Genomic DNA, 19787 nt, shown 5'->3' with positions numbered 1-19787 from the left:
GTTTCCCCAAAAACATTATCATTCTAGCAGCAGAAAAGAGCAGGGGTAAATAGCGAAGGTGAAGGAAAGGATGAAACAATAAATTGCATGTTCTTGTTTTTATTTAATGGAGAAAGAGAAGAATACGAGTGCTTAATGAGAACATGGCTACATTTGCTGCTTTGAAAGGCTCTTGTTTGCTGGTCTAAAACACATGCAGACTGAGATAAATTCATAAACATCAGTACAAGAAATCAGCAAGTTTTAAATCTCAAACTAACTGCTTTGCAGAAAACAGCATTTTTGTAATTCTTTGCTCTTTCTTTAAGGACAAAAAGCAGTTTCTACTTTTACCTCCCCTCTAGTTCTGCAACACTTTTTTCACAAAATTGGAACTTTTCACTCTTTTTCTAAATCCAACTTTTTAAGACTTCAGTGAGAATCTAAGCTGTCACTGAACTTTGCTTTGATTCAAAGGAGCATTTTTATCACACAAGTCTTTCCTGACCAGGCAGGTTTACATATTTGAACTGGAACATTGAGTGTATGCATAACAATTCCTACATTACTTTCTGTGGGCGTGCTGGCAACTCTCGTATTTATCAGTTCAAGATTGCATGAGAGCAAATAAAGAAAAGTAGGTAAATTGAAATTTTAGGCATTTATAAATCAGCATATGTTTTAGAAACATGCAGTACTATCACTTATTTTTTTTTAAGGACACCACTATAGTAAAACTTGTTGATAGAATTCATGGGACATTACACTCTCTTCCTCTTCCCTCTTGTCTATCAAACTCTTTCTTCAGAGCTTTACAAGTTCACAGAACTCTTTAAAAAGCACGTGAATGTACACTGTGCTTCTGTTTTTAACATTAAACATTTCTCAGGCTATAATAAAAATTTTACATTTCTGTTATATTGTACTCCTTTTCCTTTTCCTTGTATTTTTTAAGATACTAGAGTAGTACATAGCTAATCAGATTATTTCTGCAAATAGAACAGGAAAAAGTAATGCAAAAGTAATGATAATTGGAAAATTATGAAGATAGAACAAAAGACTATGAGCTTAGCACTTCATTGAAGAAATCTTTATGGAGAGACAGATTCTTTTCTAGGACTGTGTAAGTGATCTGCGAATAGTTTGCCACTCACTTGTCATTTCTTTGTTCCTGTCATTCCAATCAAGTGGGATTTGTTCTGATTATTTTTTTATCCAAATCACCCTGTTTCCTTGGAAGTTCAAATGCTCATCAACTGTGAAGAGAGAGAGAAAAGGAGCAAGAAAGTAAACTTCTACTAGCATGGCTCTAGCCCATGGAAGCTGAGAAAAAAAGTGAATTTATACGCAGTAAAAAAACACCATTTTGCAACTATGATATCCTAGTAAACCTGGTGTGCTCTATGTTTATACACGTGGCTAGATAGCATGGGCCCCAGCTCAGTCAATTAATATTCCACGTTAATTTGGTATCTAAGACTGTCACTACTCTAAATCTATCCATTTTCTAATATAAAGGCATTGAAGACTGCATACACCCCTCACAGACTATGGACTAAGTAATAAAATCATTATTTCTATAATCGTTTCAGTTGAAACCTTATGCTGTGATACACACTGTAAACACCTTAAGTAGATATATCAATCAAGACTAACTCATGGGCTGGCACTTGTATATGCACAAACAATAAAATGTAGGGGAAAAAGCCTAATAAACACATTAATTGTGGAATAATTTTGCAATTATCTGCGATTAATTGTACACAAATAGGAAAACTATTTACATAGTGCAAAGGACAAAGTTAAATTGGGGTGAGATTATCCAAGGCATCCAGCATAGCTTCACCAAGAGTAGATCGTGCCTGACCAATCTGGTGGCCTTCTATGATGGAGTGATGGCATTGGTGGACAAAGGCAAGTCAACTGTCATTGTCTACCTGTACTTGTGCATGGCCTTTGATACAGGCCCACACTCCATCCTTATCTCAAAATCAGAGAGATTTGAAGGCTGGACTGTTTGGTGGATAAATGATTGATTGGATAGTAATAGCCAGAAGGTTGTTGTCAATGGATCTGTGTCCAGATGGCGGCTAATCACACGTAGTGCTCCCCAGAGGTCTGTCCTGGGACAAGTGTTCTTCAGTATCTTTATCAATGACATAGACATTGGGATCGAGTGCCCCCTCAGCAAATTTATTGTTGATATCAAGCTGAGTGATACAGTTGACACAACAGAAGAAAAGGATTTCACCCAGAGGAACATGGACAGGCAGATGAGAACCTAATGAGGTTTAATAAGGCCAAGTGCAAAGCGTTTCACTTGATTCAGAGCAGCCCCAGACATAAGCACAGATTGAGAGAAGAACTCATTGAAAGGGGCCCTACTGAGAAGAACTTGAGGTCCTGGCGGATGAAAAGCAGCATGAAAAGCTCTGGGCTGCATCAATGGAGGGGGGGAGAGGGGGTCAGCAGGAAGAGGGAGGGAATTTTCCCCCTCTGCTCTGCCCTTGAGAGGCCTCATCTGGAGTACTGTGTCCTAGCTTGGGGTCCCCAGTAGAGAAGGAGTACAGAGCTGTTGGAATGGGTCCAGAGGAGGGCCAAAAAGATGATCAAAGGGCTGGAGAACTTCTACAAATAAAGGTTTAGTAAGTTGGACTAGTTTAGCTTGGAGAAGAGAAGTCTCTGGGAAGACCTCATTGTGGTCTTCAAGCACTTGAGGGGAGGTACAATCAGGTGCAGGACCAACTTTTTATGCAGTCGGACAGTGATAAGACAAGGGGAAGTGACTTTAACCTAAAGAGAGATTTATGTTAGATGTTAAGAAGAAATTCTTTACTCAGAGGGTGGTGATGCTCTGGTACAGGCTGCCCAAAAAGTTATGGGCTCCCCATCTCTGGAGGCATTCAAGGCCAGGTTGAATGGGGCCCTGGGCAACCTGATCTAGTGAGTGGCAACCCTGCCTGCAGCAAGGGGTTTAGAATGGTATGAACTTTAAGGTCCCCTCCAATCTAAGCCATACTATGATTCTATGAAATGAGGCACTGTTTTGATTCACAAAAAAGAGGTTTCAAACTAATTATGTTTTCTTCTGGCGTGTTGAGGACAATGATTTAGGAATTGTATCCAGCAAGCATTTCTGTAAATCACAGCATTTTAAATGCCTGTCCATAAGTTGTCACATTGTTTGCTGTACGATGAGTACAACCTGTGTTCACTCTTGAGTAGAGGCCTGTGCAGATGCCTCCTGATTTCTGGAGACTTGAAGAAGCTCTTTGAAAGGGCTGGATGAAATCTGGTTAGTGTGTACTGATATCAAGATATTAAACTGACATGCTTAAAAGAAGGGCAAAATTAAGAGCGTGTGTTTTGTGTATAAATATAAGCCACAAATGAGTGGAAAAGAAAATAGCAAAAGAGAGCCAAAGTAACTCTTTCCACACAGCGTATGATTCAGGGCCTTTGGTCTCTTCCTTGTGACTACTGAGCTCTGGTGTTTCCCCTCTCAGTGTTTGAGTAGGTATTTATGAACTCTATTTATATCCTGCTGGATATAAAAAACATCTCCATGCTACACTAAGTGATTCCATCCCATGTTTCTAGTAAAAAAGATCTTCGCTCTGTGATATTAGGTGGCTTGATCTAGGTTAACTCAAAGCTGATAGATCATTTGAAAAGCCTACAAGATTTCTATAAGAATCTACCAGGCTATTAAAAGACATGTAGATAATGGAGCTGAAACTGATGATGAGCATCACAAAGCTGCAAGCAGCAGTATGTTCTAGTTGGAGCCAAGCTTGGTCATGAGGCTGTATTTAGCACATAGCCTTGATAACAACTCTGTAATCTAACATGGCCAAGGGTGAAAAACTGTTCAAGCATAATGGTTTGCTCTACTGGCTGCCCTCATCCAAAGCTCTTCTCTTCCCAACCCTCTTTCCTTTTCCACAGTTCTCAACGCAGAGACAGCCTTTGTCTTTACTAACGACAAAGAACACAGCACAGTAAGAGCACAGAAAACCTTCAACAAATATATCCCCAAAACATCCCAAAGCCTGGAATCTAATGCAAAGGAAAACATGGTTGGAATTTGCATAAATTTCAGTGAGCATAGGACTGACAGCCAAAATGAAATCACTGTTTCCTAAAACAATAGTTTCAGTTTAGTATGCTTGTAGTAAGAACAGTACACCAAGTACACATAAGTAGAACAGCTTTACAAAATGAAGGAGTACTAGAATTGAGTTGGATGGATGTGACCCTCCAACATGACTTAACATTTGCATGTCTTGAGCAATTTTAGGAGGAAAAAAATTGATTAACTCCACCTGATAACAAAAACAGATTTTGTATAGGATACAGTAGAATATATTGACCATATTTGTTTGATGTCTTTTTCCTAAGTTTCATCTAGGGGCAGTGACAGCATTGGAAAGTTTTACTAGTAGTTCAGCTTTTAGTGCAAATTGTTCACTGACAAAAACTACACAGATAATCTTGTACCATACACTACACGTAAAGATGTAGAAATTAACTTGTTTGCTTTTCCGAATATAACTATCCTTGCATCATATCATGAGAAAGGATGAAATCTACTTCTTGCATTAGGAAAAGTTGGGGGTCATAGAAAAAGAAAGACCTGAATGTCACTTAATGATTATTATGAGAAAGAGAGGTATGGCAGTACACTAATAATAATAAACATTAACACATTTCTCTGAAGGCTGGAAATGCAGTCCTGTAGGAGCTCTTTTCCTTCATCTTTTTTATTGAGCTGTAAAAGTCATAATCTCCTTACAAATTAATTTCCAAATTATTCAAGAGTTCATGAAAAAGCTGGTAATAAAATATTTTTAAATGTCCTTGTTTTCAATAGAATATAAAAACGCATAAAACAAAAATATTGATCAACTTCTTATTTCAGCTGAAAATCATGCTTTACCTCTTGAGAGAGTTCATCCAACATCAAACCCAAAAGCAACGAGAGCACAAGTCAACTGAATTATGTTTAACTACCACCACCTGCCCTAGCTCCAATGAGGACACAGCAGCTGCGGTGGGGCACCCAGGACCCCTACAAAGAATGCCACAGAGCTCTCACTGCCAGGGACCACAAGGCTGGTGGAGCAGCCTGGATCAGATGCAGAAGGCCCCTAAGGATACAGCAGGGCTGGGGATGGCAGCATGGGCATTCCAGCAGCATGGGCATTCCAGCAGTCCTGCAGCCAGCAGAACTCAGGGCCATACAGAGCTGTAAGGATTTTTATGAGCCTCCTCACACTGGCTACAGCACCTGCAGCAGTGTACACACACAGGAAGCCCACAGCGCAGTGCCCTGCCCCACAAGCATAAGCACTTCCCACCAGTCCTTGCTGGAGAGCCCCTCAGTCTCTTGTTGGAACCACTGAAGCACTGATGCAAGATCTTCTGGACAGTCTTGGAAAAAGGCAGCTTGGGAAGTTGTGTTCAGGAGCCATGAGCACTGGCTCTGCAGGCCCCTGTTAATCCTGCAGGCCATCATCTGAGTGTTCTGCTGCCTGCAGGACAGAACAATTCAGATTATCTTTGATCTCACCAAGTATTGGATGGTCTCTATGTTGTCCCCCCTCACAGGGCATAACTCAGCTTCTTCCTCGCCCACCAGAGCACATAGCTGTAGCTGTGGAGACAAGGGGTCACATAGGCAACATTGTCCTGACTGTGCCCACAGATGGGGTAAGTCCAGTCCACCACCACCTCCATGACCCCAGGCTGTGTAGAGGGTTTGGGAGAGCCAAGCTTGTAAAGCTGCTCCCCTGTACTGGTGCTCCAGCTAGTAGAGGTTGCCACAAAGTACAAAAGAGAGATAGGCCACAGTCACAGGGCTAGAAGTAGCCATGACCCAGTCCCTCAACAGGAAGCCCACCTGTCCCCTGCTCTCCACAAGTTGCACTGAAGGACCTAGCTGACCCCACACCACTCACCTCTGCTGCTGTGAGTGTTCCTCACAGGGCCATTGCTGCCTGAGCCAGGCAGGACTGGGGAAACACAGGCAGTGCTGTGTGGATGGGTACTGAAAGCAACTGCAGGCAGTCCCACAGCACAGCATAACCAAATCCCCATCCAATAGTCCAAGACTCACAGAGATGTCCAAATGAAGTCCAGGCATGAGCTAGACTGCTTTGTGCAAGGGTTAGCAAGGTCACAGCCATCTCTCACTGATGTCATTACCCCTTGGACCTCACAATCCATCATCACATATATTCAGGCAACAGCCTGGACTTCCGTTACTCCCCATCATTCTTTGATTTTCCTTTGTAATGGTGACATAGTTGGGAAACAAAAAATGCACGTTAATTATCTCCACAATAATCCATCTTCCATGAATTGTTCCAACTTTCTGAAGACACGTTTTTGCCTGTTCTGGTTTGGATGCTACATAAATTGGTGGCAATCTCTAAGTCAGGGTTGCTTTTTATACCAAGTGTTTGTATCACAGCAGGTTGTTCGTTTACAGTTCCTAGTATAGGGAACCTGCTTTAGCAGGGGTATTGGACTATATGATCCCCAGCAGTGCCTTCCAACTCACATGATTATGAGATTCTCTGCTTCTTTGTAAATTCCATCCCCTTTGTGGTCACACAATACAGTACCGATTCACTGACACAACTGCAAGTAAATCTTGGCAATAAGGAGGCAAAATACAAGACTACAGAAAAGGTAAATAGCAGGATACAGAGCAAGCATGATTATTTACAGAGTCCAAAGAGAGAGGCAGCACACAAACCAAACATTTTGCCACAGTGCTGATGTGTCTTCACATACCTTCAGGCCATCAGCTACATGTACAGGTCTATACGAAAACAAAACGATCATTACTCACTCAACAGAAAACAGCTGTGATATTTACACAGTTTTCTTCAGATTCAAATTTGAAATTCTGAAATGGCATCAACTGTCAAGTTTCCATTGGTTTCACTGATTTCCAGAAAAAAAAAAAAAAATCAAATGTAGGGGTCTCTTTCTTCCTTTGCTCTTGCTCTGGCAAAATTCCCATCAGTAATGGCTGGGAGTTATGCCTGAATATGCATGGAAATATTAAGTCCAGAACATTCAGTACAGTTCAGGTACATTCAGAACATTCAGCCTCAGTTTGAACACTCTGATGATGTTTGTTGGTTTTTGTTTTGTTTTGTTTTGTTTTTTGGCTGAAATTTTAGTATTATTTAGCTTTTGTTAATCGGACAGAGGAGACACTCAGCACAGTTAACAGTAAGAGGACATACCCTAGATGTCACTTCAACCAGAAACAAAGTCACAGGAGCCAAATGGATCAGACTTCTAAAACAAGCTCTAAATTCACTTACCTTTCTGGTTTAACTGCCACAAACACATATACCTTCTAAGTGCGATTTCAAGTGGGCGAGTGAGCCCTACCCAAGACACAATGTGTCCTCCTTTCTGTTTGCCTTTACTCCCGATAGGCTGCTGAATGCAGGCTGTGTAAGTTCAATCAAGGTTTTGTAAACTCTTGAGGAGTGAGGAGTACCTCCTGTTAGGACAGAGAGGATGAAGCAGATGTCTAGATGAGGAGAGAAGGGAGGCGGATGCTCTCCCAGCTGTCTCAGTGTTGTGACATAATTTCTGGCTGGGATGTCCCAATACTGTCTCCATTAACACATAAAGCAAGAGATAATTGGACCTTGCCACTGCTCTGGCTCTCATTTCAGTATTTTCCTGCTCCCCCTTTAGCATACTGAGCTTCAGTGTTGATTACTCACACTTTTTTTTTTTTCTGTAGACTCACATTCCCTTTTCAGTCTTGCTTATTTTCCCACTCCTGGCACTGCGGTTTTGAGGGCTCTTCATCCTCATTTCTACTTCCATGTCTTCAGCCTTGGTCTGGCTTGATTTCAAAATAATATTTTGAGTAATATGCATACAAAATCTCATTCTGAGGGAAAGTGGGGTGCAATGAATGCAATGTGAACCATGTCAGGCTGAACTAAGTTTCTGCCTACTTTTGAATCTTTTCTTCAAATGCCACATTTTAGGAAGCAATTTGAATCCCAGCAAGCATAGTTAACACTCTCCCAAAATCTGGGATATGCAATTCTAAGATTTCAGAGATGGAAGTGATATATTTGCACTATATGTTTGTAAAGCTCTGGATAGACTTGTATTCCATTAATAAAACTTTAAATAATTAAATAATAATTAAATTTTATACCTTAAATTATTTAAATTACTGCTCTTCTAAACATAAAATTTTGTGTCCACTGCATTACATGGCTTGGAGTTTGGTTGCTTAGGTACACGTTGCTGTGTGTAGCATCTCCTTCGGAATCATTTCCTTGACATTTTCACATAATGACACTTAATCTTTGCACTGGAAGCAATAGAGGAAATGCTTCATATTCACTGTCTCTGTTTTTCTCATGACTTCCTATCTACCATATTCTTTTGCCTATCATATAACTTTTCAGTTAATCACTTTTCCAGGCTAGAATCACTTCATGTCTGAGAGAGGTATTTTCAAGAATATCACAACATCATAACAACTTTGATCTTCCTGGATAATGAAGAAAGTCATACAAACTTTAACGAGGAAGATATAGCCCTGGAGACTTGAATCCTTTCTTACCCACAGAGAAAAGTCACAGTTCTCAACTTGTGAGCTTCAGTTTTGGTAGAAAAGAAACTGCTCCACACACTCCAGACCTTTTCTCCTCAAGTCTCAATCTTTGACTTTGCTGGAAATAACAGAACGTAAATCCTTCTTCAGAGAAGAGAAACTAGAAATGTATTCTGATTTTTCTACAGCAAAGTCCTACCTTACTGGGTTAGTGGAGAATAAATTCCACATGAAGCAGTCAAGCAGTAACTGCGCACTTTAAGTAAGTACAGCATAAGTTTGCCAGTGCTTTTGTGTTTCAGGATTATATTTTGCAGCTAGAAAAATCAACCTGGAAGAGCCTGTCTACCAAAACTGCATTTTAAAGGTGTTAACTTATTTTGGGAAATAAATAAATAAAGCCCCTGAGTAGACTTAATCCTACAGACTTTGCCTGGATCTTTTGTCCTGCTACACTAGAGCTTTCAAAGCCTCCAGTTTCCCTGCATCTGAACCTGCCTTTTATGATCAAAGATGCCTTTCATACTTTTCTCTTATTTAGTATTTGACTGGAGTTTTACAAAGATCATGCAACACATACTTTGGGGTATAGAATTTGCTAAAAAGTAGTCACTTCAGCATGAATGTCCTGACTTTGTGCTTAACAGGCAAAGTATGTTTCGTGAACTCACATGAGCTTAGCCTAAAAGTGTATTCAACATCTGCTGCATCTGCTGTGCAGACAAAGACCAGCAGATGTTTTAATTTTGCCTACCTTTTTTTTTTTTTTTTTTAATCTTGGAAGCTAGTCATATACTCTTAGTGTGCATTGGGCTTGTCTACAAGTGAAGATGAAATTCATTGTCTGAATACTGCAAAGCAATATGAATCTTGTTTTTCTTTTTTTTATAGCTTGAACTAATAACCCATTGCCTGGATCATTCAAGTGCTTGTTTGCTCTGCTGAAGACTGAAACACCCATCCCCTTTACAGACCTCTGCCTGAAAGCAGAAACTTTTGGCAGACTGACTCTTCTCCTCCTACGTAATAATCTTTTTCCAAAGTCATGTGGACAGACACTTTGCCCTCATTTAAGGGCCATGTACTCTCTTCAGTCTGTGTCAGAACTCCCAGAGGTGTCAATGGGATTTGCATGCATAAATCAAAACTGACTGCTCTCAGTTTGTGTGTGTTTAAACAATTTATGTGGGAAGTCTGAACTTCAAGTTTCTAGTCCTGAACAATTCATCTTAAAATAATTAAAGCCAGTGAATGTTTGGTACTTGAAAGAATTCCAAAGTATGTATCTATCCTAGCTTTTTAATGATAAAATAAGTGAAAATTTAACAGATTAATATCTTTTTTTTCACAGAATTGTTAATTTCCTCCAAGCAAGTTGTTTCATATTCTACTTGAGCCAAGAAAGGCCAATGCCTAAAAGTAAAAAAAAAATCACTTAATTTCTATTACTGAGACATGTATTGCCTAGCTTCAATACCTCAGTTTAAAATGTAAAATACATCCTGATCTCTTATCCGTACTCCTTTCACCATTGCTGCTAAAAATAAAAAATAAATAAAAAAAAATCCAGTGATTAGAAACTGCTGAACCAATGTGTTCCAGCAACACAACCCACTGCAGAGAGCTGTCGAGGGTAGATCCTGCTCTTTGTCATAGTTTGGAGACAGCAGGCTGTAGGTAGGTAAGCCACAGGCTGTAGGTAGGTAAGCCACTGGCAGTGCTGCTCTGGGAGGAGAATATTTTAGGGCTGAGGAGAAAATTCACCCTCCAGCACTTAGAAGCTGGACCTGTCCTCTCTGCCCTGCCTCTCAAAGCTACAGGAGGAAGGAGGAAGAAGTGACTTGCCATAGCTCCTTCTTCCTCTTCCCTCCTTTCCAGGAAGACTTTGGTTACCACCTACAAGTGACTGCCCTCAGGGCACTTCTTCCCTATTATAGTGTTAATGGATCACCAATAGGCAGATTTCAAAGGTCATTTTCTAAGAATGCAAGTAGTTCCCGTTTCTTAAAATCTATTCCTGCTAGCTTTGCTCCTCATGCAGAATTTTCAGCACCCCCAGATGAAACACTGCCCAACATCCACAAGGGAAGTGGCCAGTACAGGTTAATCCCGTGCCTGCCGATGGCTTTTCATCCTTAAGGAAGGATACCTGGCTCTGCTAGCTCTGTATTGTGTGAGGTTTCCCCAGATGGATGCTCCGGTGAGCACAAAGGGAGACTCAGAATAAGCTTAAGCAACATCAGGTTCTTATTTCTTTTCAAAAACTGTCATTTTATCTCTAGTATATATACAATTTAGAATGCTGCAAAGTTCCTTCAAAGGATGTAATGTTTCAGTTGCAGTTGAGTTTCCGCCATGGCACAAAGTCACTAACAGAACATCTTCACAGTAGAAACAAAACTGATTCCAATTTTTCCAAAAATTGTAGGGTATGTTACACTGCGGCATTGCCTCTGCACGCATAAATTCTGCGTGGGTTGAGCACAGGGATGTATTTCGTCCAGCTGCATTTGGGGGAACATGAAGGGGGAGGAATATAATGCTTTCCTTCTCCATATTTGGAAAGATGGTTGGCCACGTTTCATTGAGTAATTTAACCAAAAAGCTATTTGGCTAAAGGACAGCAGTCCTCAGACAGTTTGTTTGCAGAAGGGCTTTTAACTGGGGGGTATAGATTTCCCTTTTGTTTAGTAAGCAGGGTGGTGTGAAATGACCATATGATCTTGAGGGGAGACAGCAAAGAATTACTGGAATTTGTGAAGTCTGTGGATTTTAATAAGATAATTAAAGAGATAAGGAATGTGATTGTAAAAGTAGCTGAAGTTCTGCTCTTAAACAACCCCTGTCAGGAAGTCAGCTCTCTTTTATCACATGACAACGGGACTTTATCCACAAGATCTAGTGTTTTTTTGTTACCTGCTGTTTTGAAATGGAATTGAGTCACAGCCCAGCACCGCCTTCTTGTGCACACTGTCACCACAAGCCATGTGAAATTGGTATTATCTGTTCAAGTAGTGAAGCCCAAGGCAGATATTTTGACCTTCAGGGACGCTCAAAGTGGGAAAAAATTCCTTCTGCTCTCTACTTCCCCATCTGCTACAGATCAGCACGAACCAAAGCACAAATAATATGCATGAATACAACAGGGAAAAGACCATCAAAAGCAGAGAGCTTAAGCATATCAACATGGAAAGGATTTGTAAAGAACTGGCAGACGGGCTTGGAGAAGGCAATTTCATTACAACAGAGATTTCCAGTGGAAACTGTGCTTTCAGAAAAGCTTAGTGAACATACAGTGAGCGCAGTTCTACTGCTCACATGCACACAACCTCCTCCTCCATGATTGACAACACAACCTTTTATTTTGCAAGCACAATCCTCTGGATAAAATGCCTTCCTGAGGATTTCACAGGCTGCATCTAAGATTTTTTAAATTCATTTTATTCCAGAAATTATTCTCTAGTTCTCTCAGCTCAAATCACAATATGAACACATTGGAATACTTTGGACACTGTCCCCACTCTCTCCCCCATACACCCAGATTGTGTTTATTACAAATGCTAATGCTTCACAGTATCACATAATGCTTTAGTTAGTGTCTCCTCTCTGCATTGCAAGGTTGGGTCCCAATGATTTTAAAGGGAGTTACCTGCACCATACATGTGGGACAACACACAAGCAAAGATTTTTTACTCATTACAGGTCACTGATTCTTTTTGAAGTCTTTCGCAATTTAATTATCCACAATTCTAAAGGAAACTTACACTCACCAGTTCAATTTTCGCATCAGGACCATGAGAGGGTCTCAGACTTGCATCCAGTCAGAGCTTTGCAGTTCACCTATTTACTCATTTTTGCTTTGAACTGACTATGTGACTAACGTGCTTACATCTTTAACTGATGACTTCACTTTGCTGCCCTTACATATAAGGGCATCACATACAGCACACTCAGCTTTCAGCTGAACAAGAGCCTCAGTACAAGATGCAGGACTAGTGTGGCCCATGAAAACAAGCATTTTCACAAATTATGTGTGTATCAAGTGCTAATTTATAACTACCCCGTTTTGTGGGGGGTGGTTCAGCACTGATTAGATTGCTGATACTGAAACTAATTGCAGTATTCTCAAAGTTAGTCCTACCTGGTTGCAGTCCCTCACACTAGCAGTACCGATGGTGCACAGGAATAATGGACACCAACACAAATTGTTCTTCCTTTGCTAAAAATGTTTCCAGTTCATCCTCCTTTCATTTTCTTCTGTGTCCTACAATTTATTAAAATTTGAATCTGACTAGTGTTACAAAGACATAGGAGAAAACAAGGGAACCGACAGTTATCTTGCCAACAAACCAAATTGGCCTAGAGAAAATTACATCTTGATTGTGACCTGAATGTTCAGAGTAATGGGAACGTGTCATAACTGCAACGATTCACTTTCCCGTAGGAACACCTTGTAGAAACCACTCATGTCATCCACTTTCACCTCCTCTTCTTGGCTACAACTTCCCATTCTGGGTTCTGCAAAGATTGGTATGCTCTCTAGCCTGGTATACTACAGGTGAAGAGTGCTTCAAGGAACAGCAGTGTTGTTACACAGCCCGCGGTGAATGCAACTGAGGCATCACTTCTTTCATCGCTCAAAGGCTATGGATCAAATCAATGTGCTGGCGGAGGTGGGTGTTGTAGAAGCTCTCAACTGCCCCTTTCAAGGCAAAATGTTGCCTGTCACTACAGGGGCAAAGCCAAGCAGCCCAATACTGCAACGTTTCACTGTGACATAAACCAAGCAAGGTGAACTGATTCAACTCATCAGCAGCACACGTCTCAGTACCAAAACTCCACTCCACACACACCTCTCTGAGAGTGTCTGAATGCTATCTCCATTTCAAGCAGTGGCAGAAGTTCACCTAAGAAACGTATTTTTACGAAGTACTTAGTATATGCTGTAACCACACATCAGCTGCATCGTTTCCGTAATTAAATGGTATCTCCTCTCCCGTAGTCCCTTGTCAGCTGCAGTGGAATGTGAGTACTGCTGGAAAGTCAAAGGAGCAGCACTGGATTTTCCATCAGCAGTGAAGACGGACTAATTCCATTAAATATAAATGTGGGGTTTGACTTGCAAATGTACCAGCGTGTACACCATGGCACTGCTAAGTAGCAACAAAAATAAACAACAGCAAAGAGAAGGGCTGGGAAATGAACGAAGGAGAAATACTGAGGAGAGCCGCAATCAACAGGTTTACCTGGCTGATCGGCGCGCTCCGAGTGGATTTTCCTGAGTTACTGCTTGAAACGGAGCTGACCAGCTAGAGTGATGGTTGGTAACAAATTAGCGAGTGAAATGAGCGGTAACAGCTTAGATAACCGAACCTGCGCGGCGGCGGACAGAAAGGGCTCCGCCTCGGGGCCGCGGGTCGCCCGCCACCCCCGGGGCTCCCGTCCCTCCCCACCCCGCCGCCGGAACCCATCGGGGCGGGCCGGGGCGGCGGGGGAGGGCCGGCGGGGCGGGGAGGGAGCCGGGGGTGTCGCTCCCGAGCGGCGAGGGGCCGAGAGCGGGGCGGGCACCTCCGCCGCGGGGGAGGCGTCTGCGGCGCGGCCCGCGGGGGGATTAAAGGGCGCGGGTACCTGCGGGGGCCGGCGGCAGGGAGGCTGCCCCGGCGAGAAGCGCGGAGGCGGGAGGTGGGGCGCCAGGGGGCGAGGAGCAGCCGCCGCCGCTGTCCGCCCTCGCCCGCCGGCCCGCGATGTGGCCCCTGGTGGCTCTGTGTTGCTGGGGGGGACTGTCCCTACCGCTGTCCCTGGCGCTGTCGGCGCCGCAGGGCCGGGCGGCGGCCCTCGCCTCGCCCGCCCTCGCCTCGCCCGCCCCGGCGCCGCCGCTGCCCGACACGACGGAGAGCAAAGTGGAGAAGCTGGGCCGCGCCTTCAAGCGCCAGGTGCGGCGGCTGCGGGCGCGCAGCGGGCGGCTGGAGCTGGTCTTCCTGGTGGACGAGTCGTCGAGCGTGGGGCCGGCCAACTTCCTCAGCGAGCTGCGCTTCGTCAAGAAGCTGCTCTCCGACTTCCCCGTGGTGCCCGCGGCCACGCGCGTCGCCATCGTCACCTTCTCCTCGCGCAGCAACGTGGTGCCGCGCGTGGATTACATCTCGCGCCGGCGGCCGCAGCAGCACAAGTGCGCGCTGCTGGGCCGCGAGATCCCCGCCATCGCCTACCGCGGCGGCGGCACCTACACCAAGGGCGCCTTCCAGCAGGCGGCGGTGAGCGCGGGGCGGCGTGCGACGGGCGGCTGCGTGCGGGCGTCGTGGGTGCGAGCCGTCGTGTGGCGACGGGCCGGGCTGTGGGCCCCCGTGCTGGAGGGAGGGGGATGGAGACGTGGGGGGGGGGAGGTGGCCCTCCGTGCGGAGGTGGTGTGTGAGACGGGTCGGCCCTTCGTGAGGGGGTGTATTGTGCGGTCCTTCGTATGGTGTGTGGTCCCTTTAGTGGAGGCGGCGGTGTATGAACCTGTGTTTGGTGTTTGCGTGGTGTGTGAGCCTCTCCTGTGGTGTGGTGTGTGTGGAGGTAGTGGTGGAGTGATGATAGACTCATGGAGTCGGTGGAGTTGGAAGGGAGCCCAAAGGTCGTCTAGTCCAACTCCCCTTGACAAACAGGGATATCTACAGCTCTGTCAGGTGCTCAGAGACCGGTCCAGCCTGACCTTACTGTCTCCAAGCATGGGACAGCCACTCGATCTCTGGACAATCTGTCCCAGTGCTTCACCACCCTTATCTTCATTATGTCCAGTCTGAAGCTGCTTTCTTTTAGTTTGAAACCATTTCCTCTTGTCCTGCCACAACAGACCCTGCTCATGAGCCTGTCCCCGTCTTTCGTACAGCCCCCCTTTAGATGCTGAAAAGATCTTCTGTGTGGTGAGGGTCTGGTGTGTGTCTCTCTGGTGGTAGCATGGTGATGTTTCTTTCAGTGTGGTTTGAGTCTTCATGCAGTCTGTTGTGTGGTCCTCAGTGTCGAGGTGGCACTGTGTGATCCTCTGTGTGGAGGTGGTACAGTGTGAACCACCACTTAGTGGTGATGTGATGGTGTGATCCTCTGTGGTGGTGGTGCGTGTGATCCTTCATGAGGTGGTGTGGTTTGTGATGGTTGTGGAGTCCTCTGTGTGGAGGTGGTGTGGTGTTTGACCTTCCCTGTGGCATGGTACTTAGGGGCACCATGCTGTGTGGTGGCGTGGGATGTGGTATAGTCTGGTCAGGGCAACTCCTTGCCATTGTTCCATACCACCTGTTCTCTGCTGCACTGGAAATGCCTGAAGTGCACTTAGAAGGAGCGTGGAGCCAGTGATCTGGTTTCAGAAGTGACAGATATATATGAGTCAAGTTTGGAGTGTGCTTTGCTTCTTGGCAGTGGGATGTGGTTCTGCAATAGCTGTCATCAGTCAGGGATATCTACGTGCTGTCGCCAGGTGGCTATTTTAATTGCTACTGACTGGCACAGGTGCACTCAGGCTGGTGTGTCATGTACCAGTAGATGGAAGTGTGTCCAGGAATGCTTCCAGGTGCTGGAATGGGATCCTTTGTGGTGGTGTTAGGCAGTCCTATGGCACAACACTGCTAGAGAGGTTTCCCAGTTGAGGACAGGTGGTCTGTTCTGTAAACTTTTTTTTTTACTAGAGGAGACCTGGCTGTTCCTTGCCACTTGGCCTCTGTGTGTCTGATTTATGGTAGTGAGCTGTAGCTAAGCACCAATAGCATTTATCTTCAGACATCTTACACAGTCTCATTTGGAGTCTGTGAGTGAGCTGCAAGATGTCCGTCAGTGTTGGGCTTAAGAAGTTGGCAAAGATATTCTCTTCAGGTTTGACAGGAGGCAAGATGCCATTTTCCAGTGTGATCAGAGTTCACGTGGAAAAGCACCTTTAGGGAAGACATGTCCCTGTGATAGATCATCGTTGTAGAATCAAGATTTAATGCAGATCCATCTCAGGGATGCTGTGTGAAAAAGTTAATGATACAAGCTAAAAGCACCCTTACAAACAAAACTTAAGTTGAAGAAACAATGTTTTCTTGGATACAGTCTTGTCTCATCGTTTCAGATGGAGTAAACAAAAATTCCGTTCAGAAACCTACAATTTATTTTTATGAGTGCAGCTATGTGGGCATTAAAACACTGCTGTAATTTTACGCTCTGGTCTCAGAAGAACAGGGGAAGAATAATATTCACACAATGGCAGAGAGCTTTAGAGTAACAAGGTTACATTTTGCTTAGTTCGCTGACTTCTGGTTGAAGATACTGTCCTGTGGTTTTGTTTAGTGTGTCTTCCTCATCTAAGACAAATTACAGCCTCGGGGAACACTCTCCTTTCTAGGACTCCTCTGAAAATGACTGTTCTATGTTTAAAATACCGCTACTGGAATAAATTTGCAGAAGTATTTTAAGTACAACAAAATTGATGTTCCCTAAGGACTCTTGTACTGTTGTCTTTTGTTTTTAACTGTCTTTTGTTGAAACAGTAATTTTTTTTTTTTCTTTCACTTTCCTAAAATGTCTCTGTTTTATTCATATTCTTTAATGTGGGGTTTCTTCTGCTTCAAACCAGAATTTTCTGCTTTTTTTCAAAAACTAGAAGTGTCTGCAAGCCATGACAAACTCCTAGAAGTAGTATTGGTTAAGTACTGTTGTAACAGAAAATGGAGGATAGCACATTGTTACAATCATAAAATCATTAAGGTTGGAAAAGACCTCTAAGGTCATCCAATCCAACCATCAACCCATCACTGCCACGCTCACCGACGACATTTTGCAGTGCTATATCCATGTAGCTCCCTAATGTATTCCTAGCTCTCAAGTCTTCATGCAGGTGGGTAGGTCCGAAAGTGATTAATTCAAGTCAGTGACAGTTTTATGAAAAAGTGAGGCAAAGAGAGAGATAAGTGAATTCTGTAAGATTATCAGGGCAGTCAAGTAGCTAACCTAGAAGCAGGATGTAGTAAACAAATGTGAGCTAGATGTACTTAGCATTTACTGCTGCAGAACTGGAGGCAGCAAAACAGTACATTTAACATCCCCTGAAAGCAGAGCTACTCAGTTTCACTGACTGCTGCATGGCCACGCAATGTCTGTCTTCTTCATAAAGGAGTTCTCATTGGCTCTGCAGTTTTGCATCCTCTCCAGAAGTGCTCTATAGAAAGGTTTCTTGCAGAATTTCTACACTTTGTCTGAAGTGTCCATGCTTACATACCACACTTTGACGTTTCCACCCATCAAGTAAAATTTTCAGCCTACAAGGTACATGGAAAGATATCAGGCAGGGAACAGTACCATGATGAGGAAGGCTAAACTACTGTCAGTGTCTGGTTTTGTACCATTGTTTGTGATTTCATTTAATGTGTGAGCTAGCAAGTGTAAAATACATTTGCTGGTATAAGAGAGCCTAGTGTTTGTGTTATTTTTCTCAGTAATCAAGGTGTCAGTGTTTCTGCTGTGATAGTCTTTGTTCTGGAACTCCAGGTACTGTGCTTAATTGCAGGCATGATTTAGAAAAAAAAACCTACCAATTTTGCTGTACTCTTAAAATTTTGTTCTCTACATCTGTAAGAAATATAGTTAGGCCTTACTATTAACTTGTGAAGTTTGTTGACCTCTTGGCTAACCTTCAGATGCTGTAACTTTTTCTTATCATTTGACTAATGCTCTTCAGCTTTACAGGTTTCTGGTTTTAGTGTGTGAGGCAGGAGTACAGAGGAAACTAGGTAACAAAACCACACCTTTGGAGAGTACCGGTCAGAACCCATGTATCCAGCTCCTGAAATGAGATGACAACATGCCATCTACTTGGACACAGCACAAGCTCTACTTTGTGGGGTTGTAGTTAAGTAACAACTCAGTGGGAGATGCTTTGTTTCTGTGCCTTGGCTTCCCACGATGTTAGCACTGACGGTAGAACTGATGATACAGTCCTCACCTTATGGCTGAAAGCTGTAGCTTGGGTAAAAGTGTAAGCTTATTTGACAGTATATTCCATGCAATAAAATGAAATATGCAGTATGGATATGTCTTTTTTAATTTAACTACTCTATGTATCATAAATGGGGAAAGAGTTACAGCATGAAGTCATTCAAAACTCAGTGTTTTGAATGTGTTTTGAAACTCCTTCAAAGAACATCAGTTCTGTGGCTTGCCACTGTTACTATTATTTTTTTAGATTGCATATCCTAGGAAGAACAGATGTAGAGTTCTATATTATTCTTAGCATAACAAAATACAGCAGTTCTTTAGAGATATCAACTTAGAGTTATGAACTCACGCAGCAGTCTTTCCGCTAACGCATACATAAACAGAAATAGTGTAAGGAAGGGCAGGAAACTAAATACTCATTCAAAACTCTTTGGTCCAGTTTTTCACGTAGTTGATGGAACTGTACAACCTACATGCAGTAGATGTTATGCACATCATGTACTGCATATTGGAAGTCTGTAGAGCTGCTGCAACTGTGAAGAATAGCTGAAGCAGAACTGAAGAAAGTAGGCTTGAGGAAGTGCTGCTGCTGCTGCCATTCAGGGGATAATTCTAAAATGAAAATAACTTGGTGGAATGAAGTGCTGAGTTTCCCAGCACTCTCTATTCCAAAATCTCAGCACACTCTAGGATTAGATGAAATACTGTTTCAGTTGGAGCGTTCGGGCTTGAGAGGTAACCACTGCCAGCAGCACCCATAGCATCTTCTGGGAGCAGTGTGCATTTCTTTCTGGATTAATTAAGAAATAGAAATGAAGGACTACCATACTGGAGTAGAAGTTAATGATGCATCCTAAGTGCTTGAGAGTGAAGCCAGTGTGTCTAACCATAGTCATAGTTACATACGTGCTAGCAGAATAAAGAGTGCTCCATTGTTACAGATGGACAGTTCATATGTCCTGAAGTTGCACTAATTGTTATGGACTCAAAAAAAAGATGCAGATACAAATTTAAACTACTCCATGTAGCAGCCTGTTGACAAAATAAGTGCTGCTTCTAGGATAACAGGCTATATTCTGTCCTCCAATGTAACTGAAATAGGAGTTCTTTTTTTTCAATACCAAACTTGGAATTGGTAGGTTGCAGTGCTCTTGAGCAGGAGTCAGAATTAAGAAAGGCAGAGCCCAACCTAAACAGACAAGTTGATTGTTCTAAGCAACTTGGCAGAGCAGTTGCTCATGAAGGCTTTGAGAGTTGC

General features: G+C 43.2%; 2 protein-coding genes across 2 annotated transcripts in view; one reads left to right on the top strand and one right to left on the bottom strand.

The window, feature by feature from the left end:
- Positions 1-7394, bottom strand: part of MUSK (muscle associated receptor tyrosine kinase) — a 93027-nt gene extending 85633 nt beyond the window's left edge. Inside the window, exon 1 of the mRNA XM_040655313.2 lies at positions 7323-7394. The gene's annotated coding sequence lies outside the window, so the exon portion shown is untranslated. The remainder of the gene's footprint in view (positions 1-7322) is intronic.
- Positions 7395-14229: 6835 nt separating this feature from the next.
- Positions 14230-19787, top strand: part of CR1 (complement C3b/C4b receptor 1 (Knops blood group)) — a 125456-nt gene continuing 119898 nt past the window's right edge. The window contains exon 1 of the mRNA XM_015280699.4: positions 14230-14841. Within this exon, the coding sequence (XP_015136185.2) occupies positions 14335-14841 (507 nt within the window). The 5' untranslated portion in view covers positions 14230-14334. The remainder of the gene's footprint in view (positions 14842-19787) is intronic.

The sequence above is a fragment of the Gallus gallus genome, chromosome Z (genome assembly GCF_016699485.2).
Source record: "Gallus gallus isolate bGalGal1 chromosome Z, bGalGal1.mat.broiler.GRCg7b, whole genome shotgun sequence".
In the NCBI taxonomy this organism is placed as follows: domain Eukaryota; kingdom Metazoa; phylum Chordata; class Aves; order Galliformes; family Phasianidae; genus Gallus; species Gallus gallus.
The sequence above is the reverse complement of the archived record's forward strand: the minus strand, read 5'-3'. Positions and strand labels throughout refer to the sequence as shown.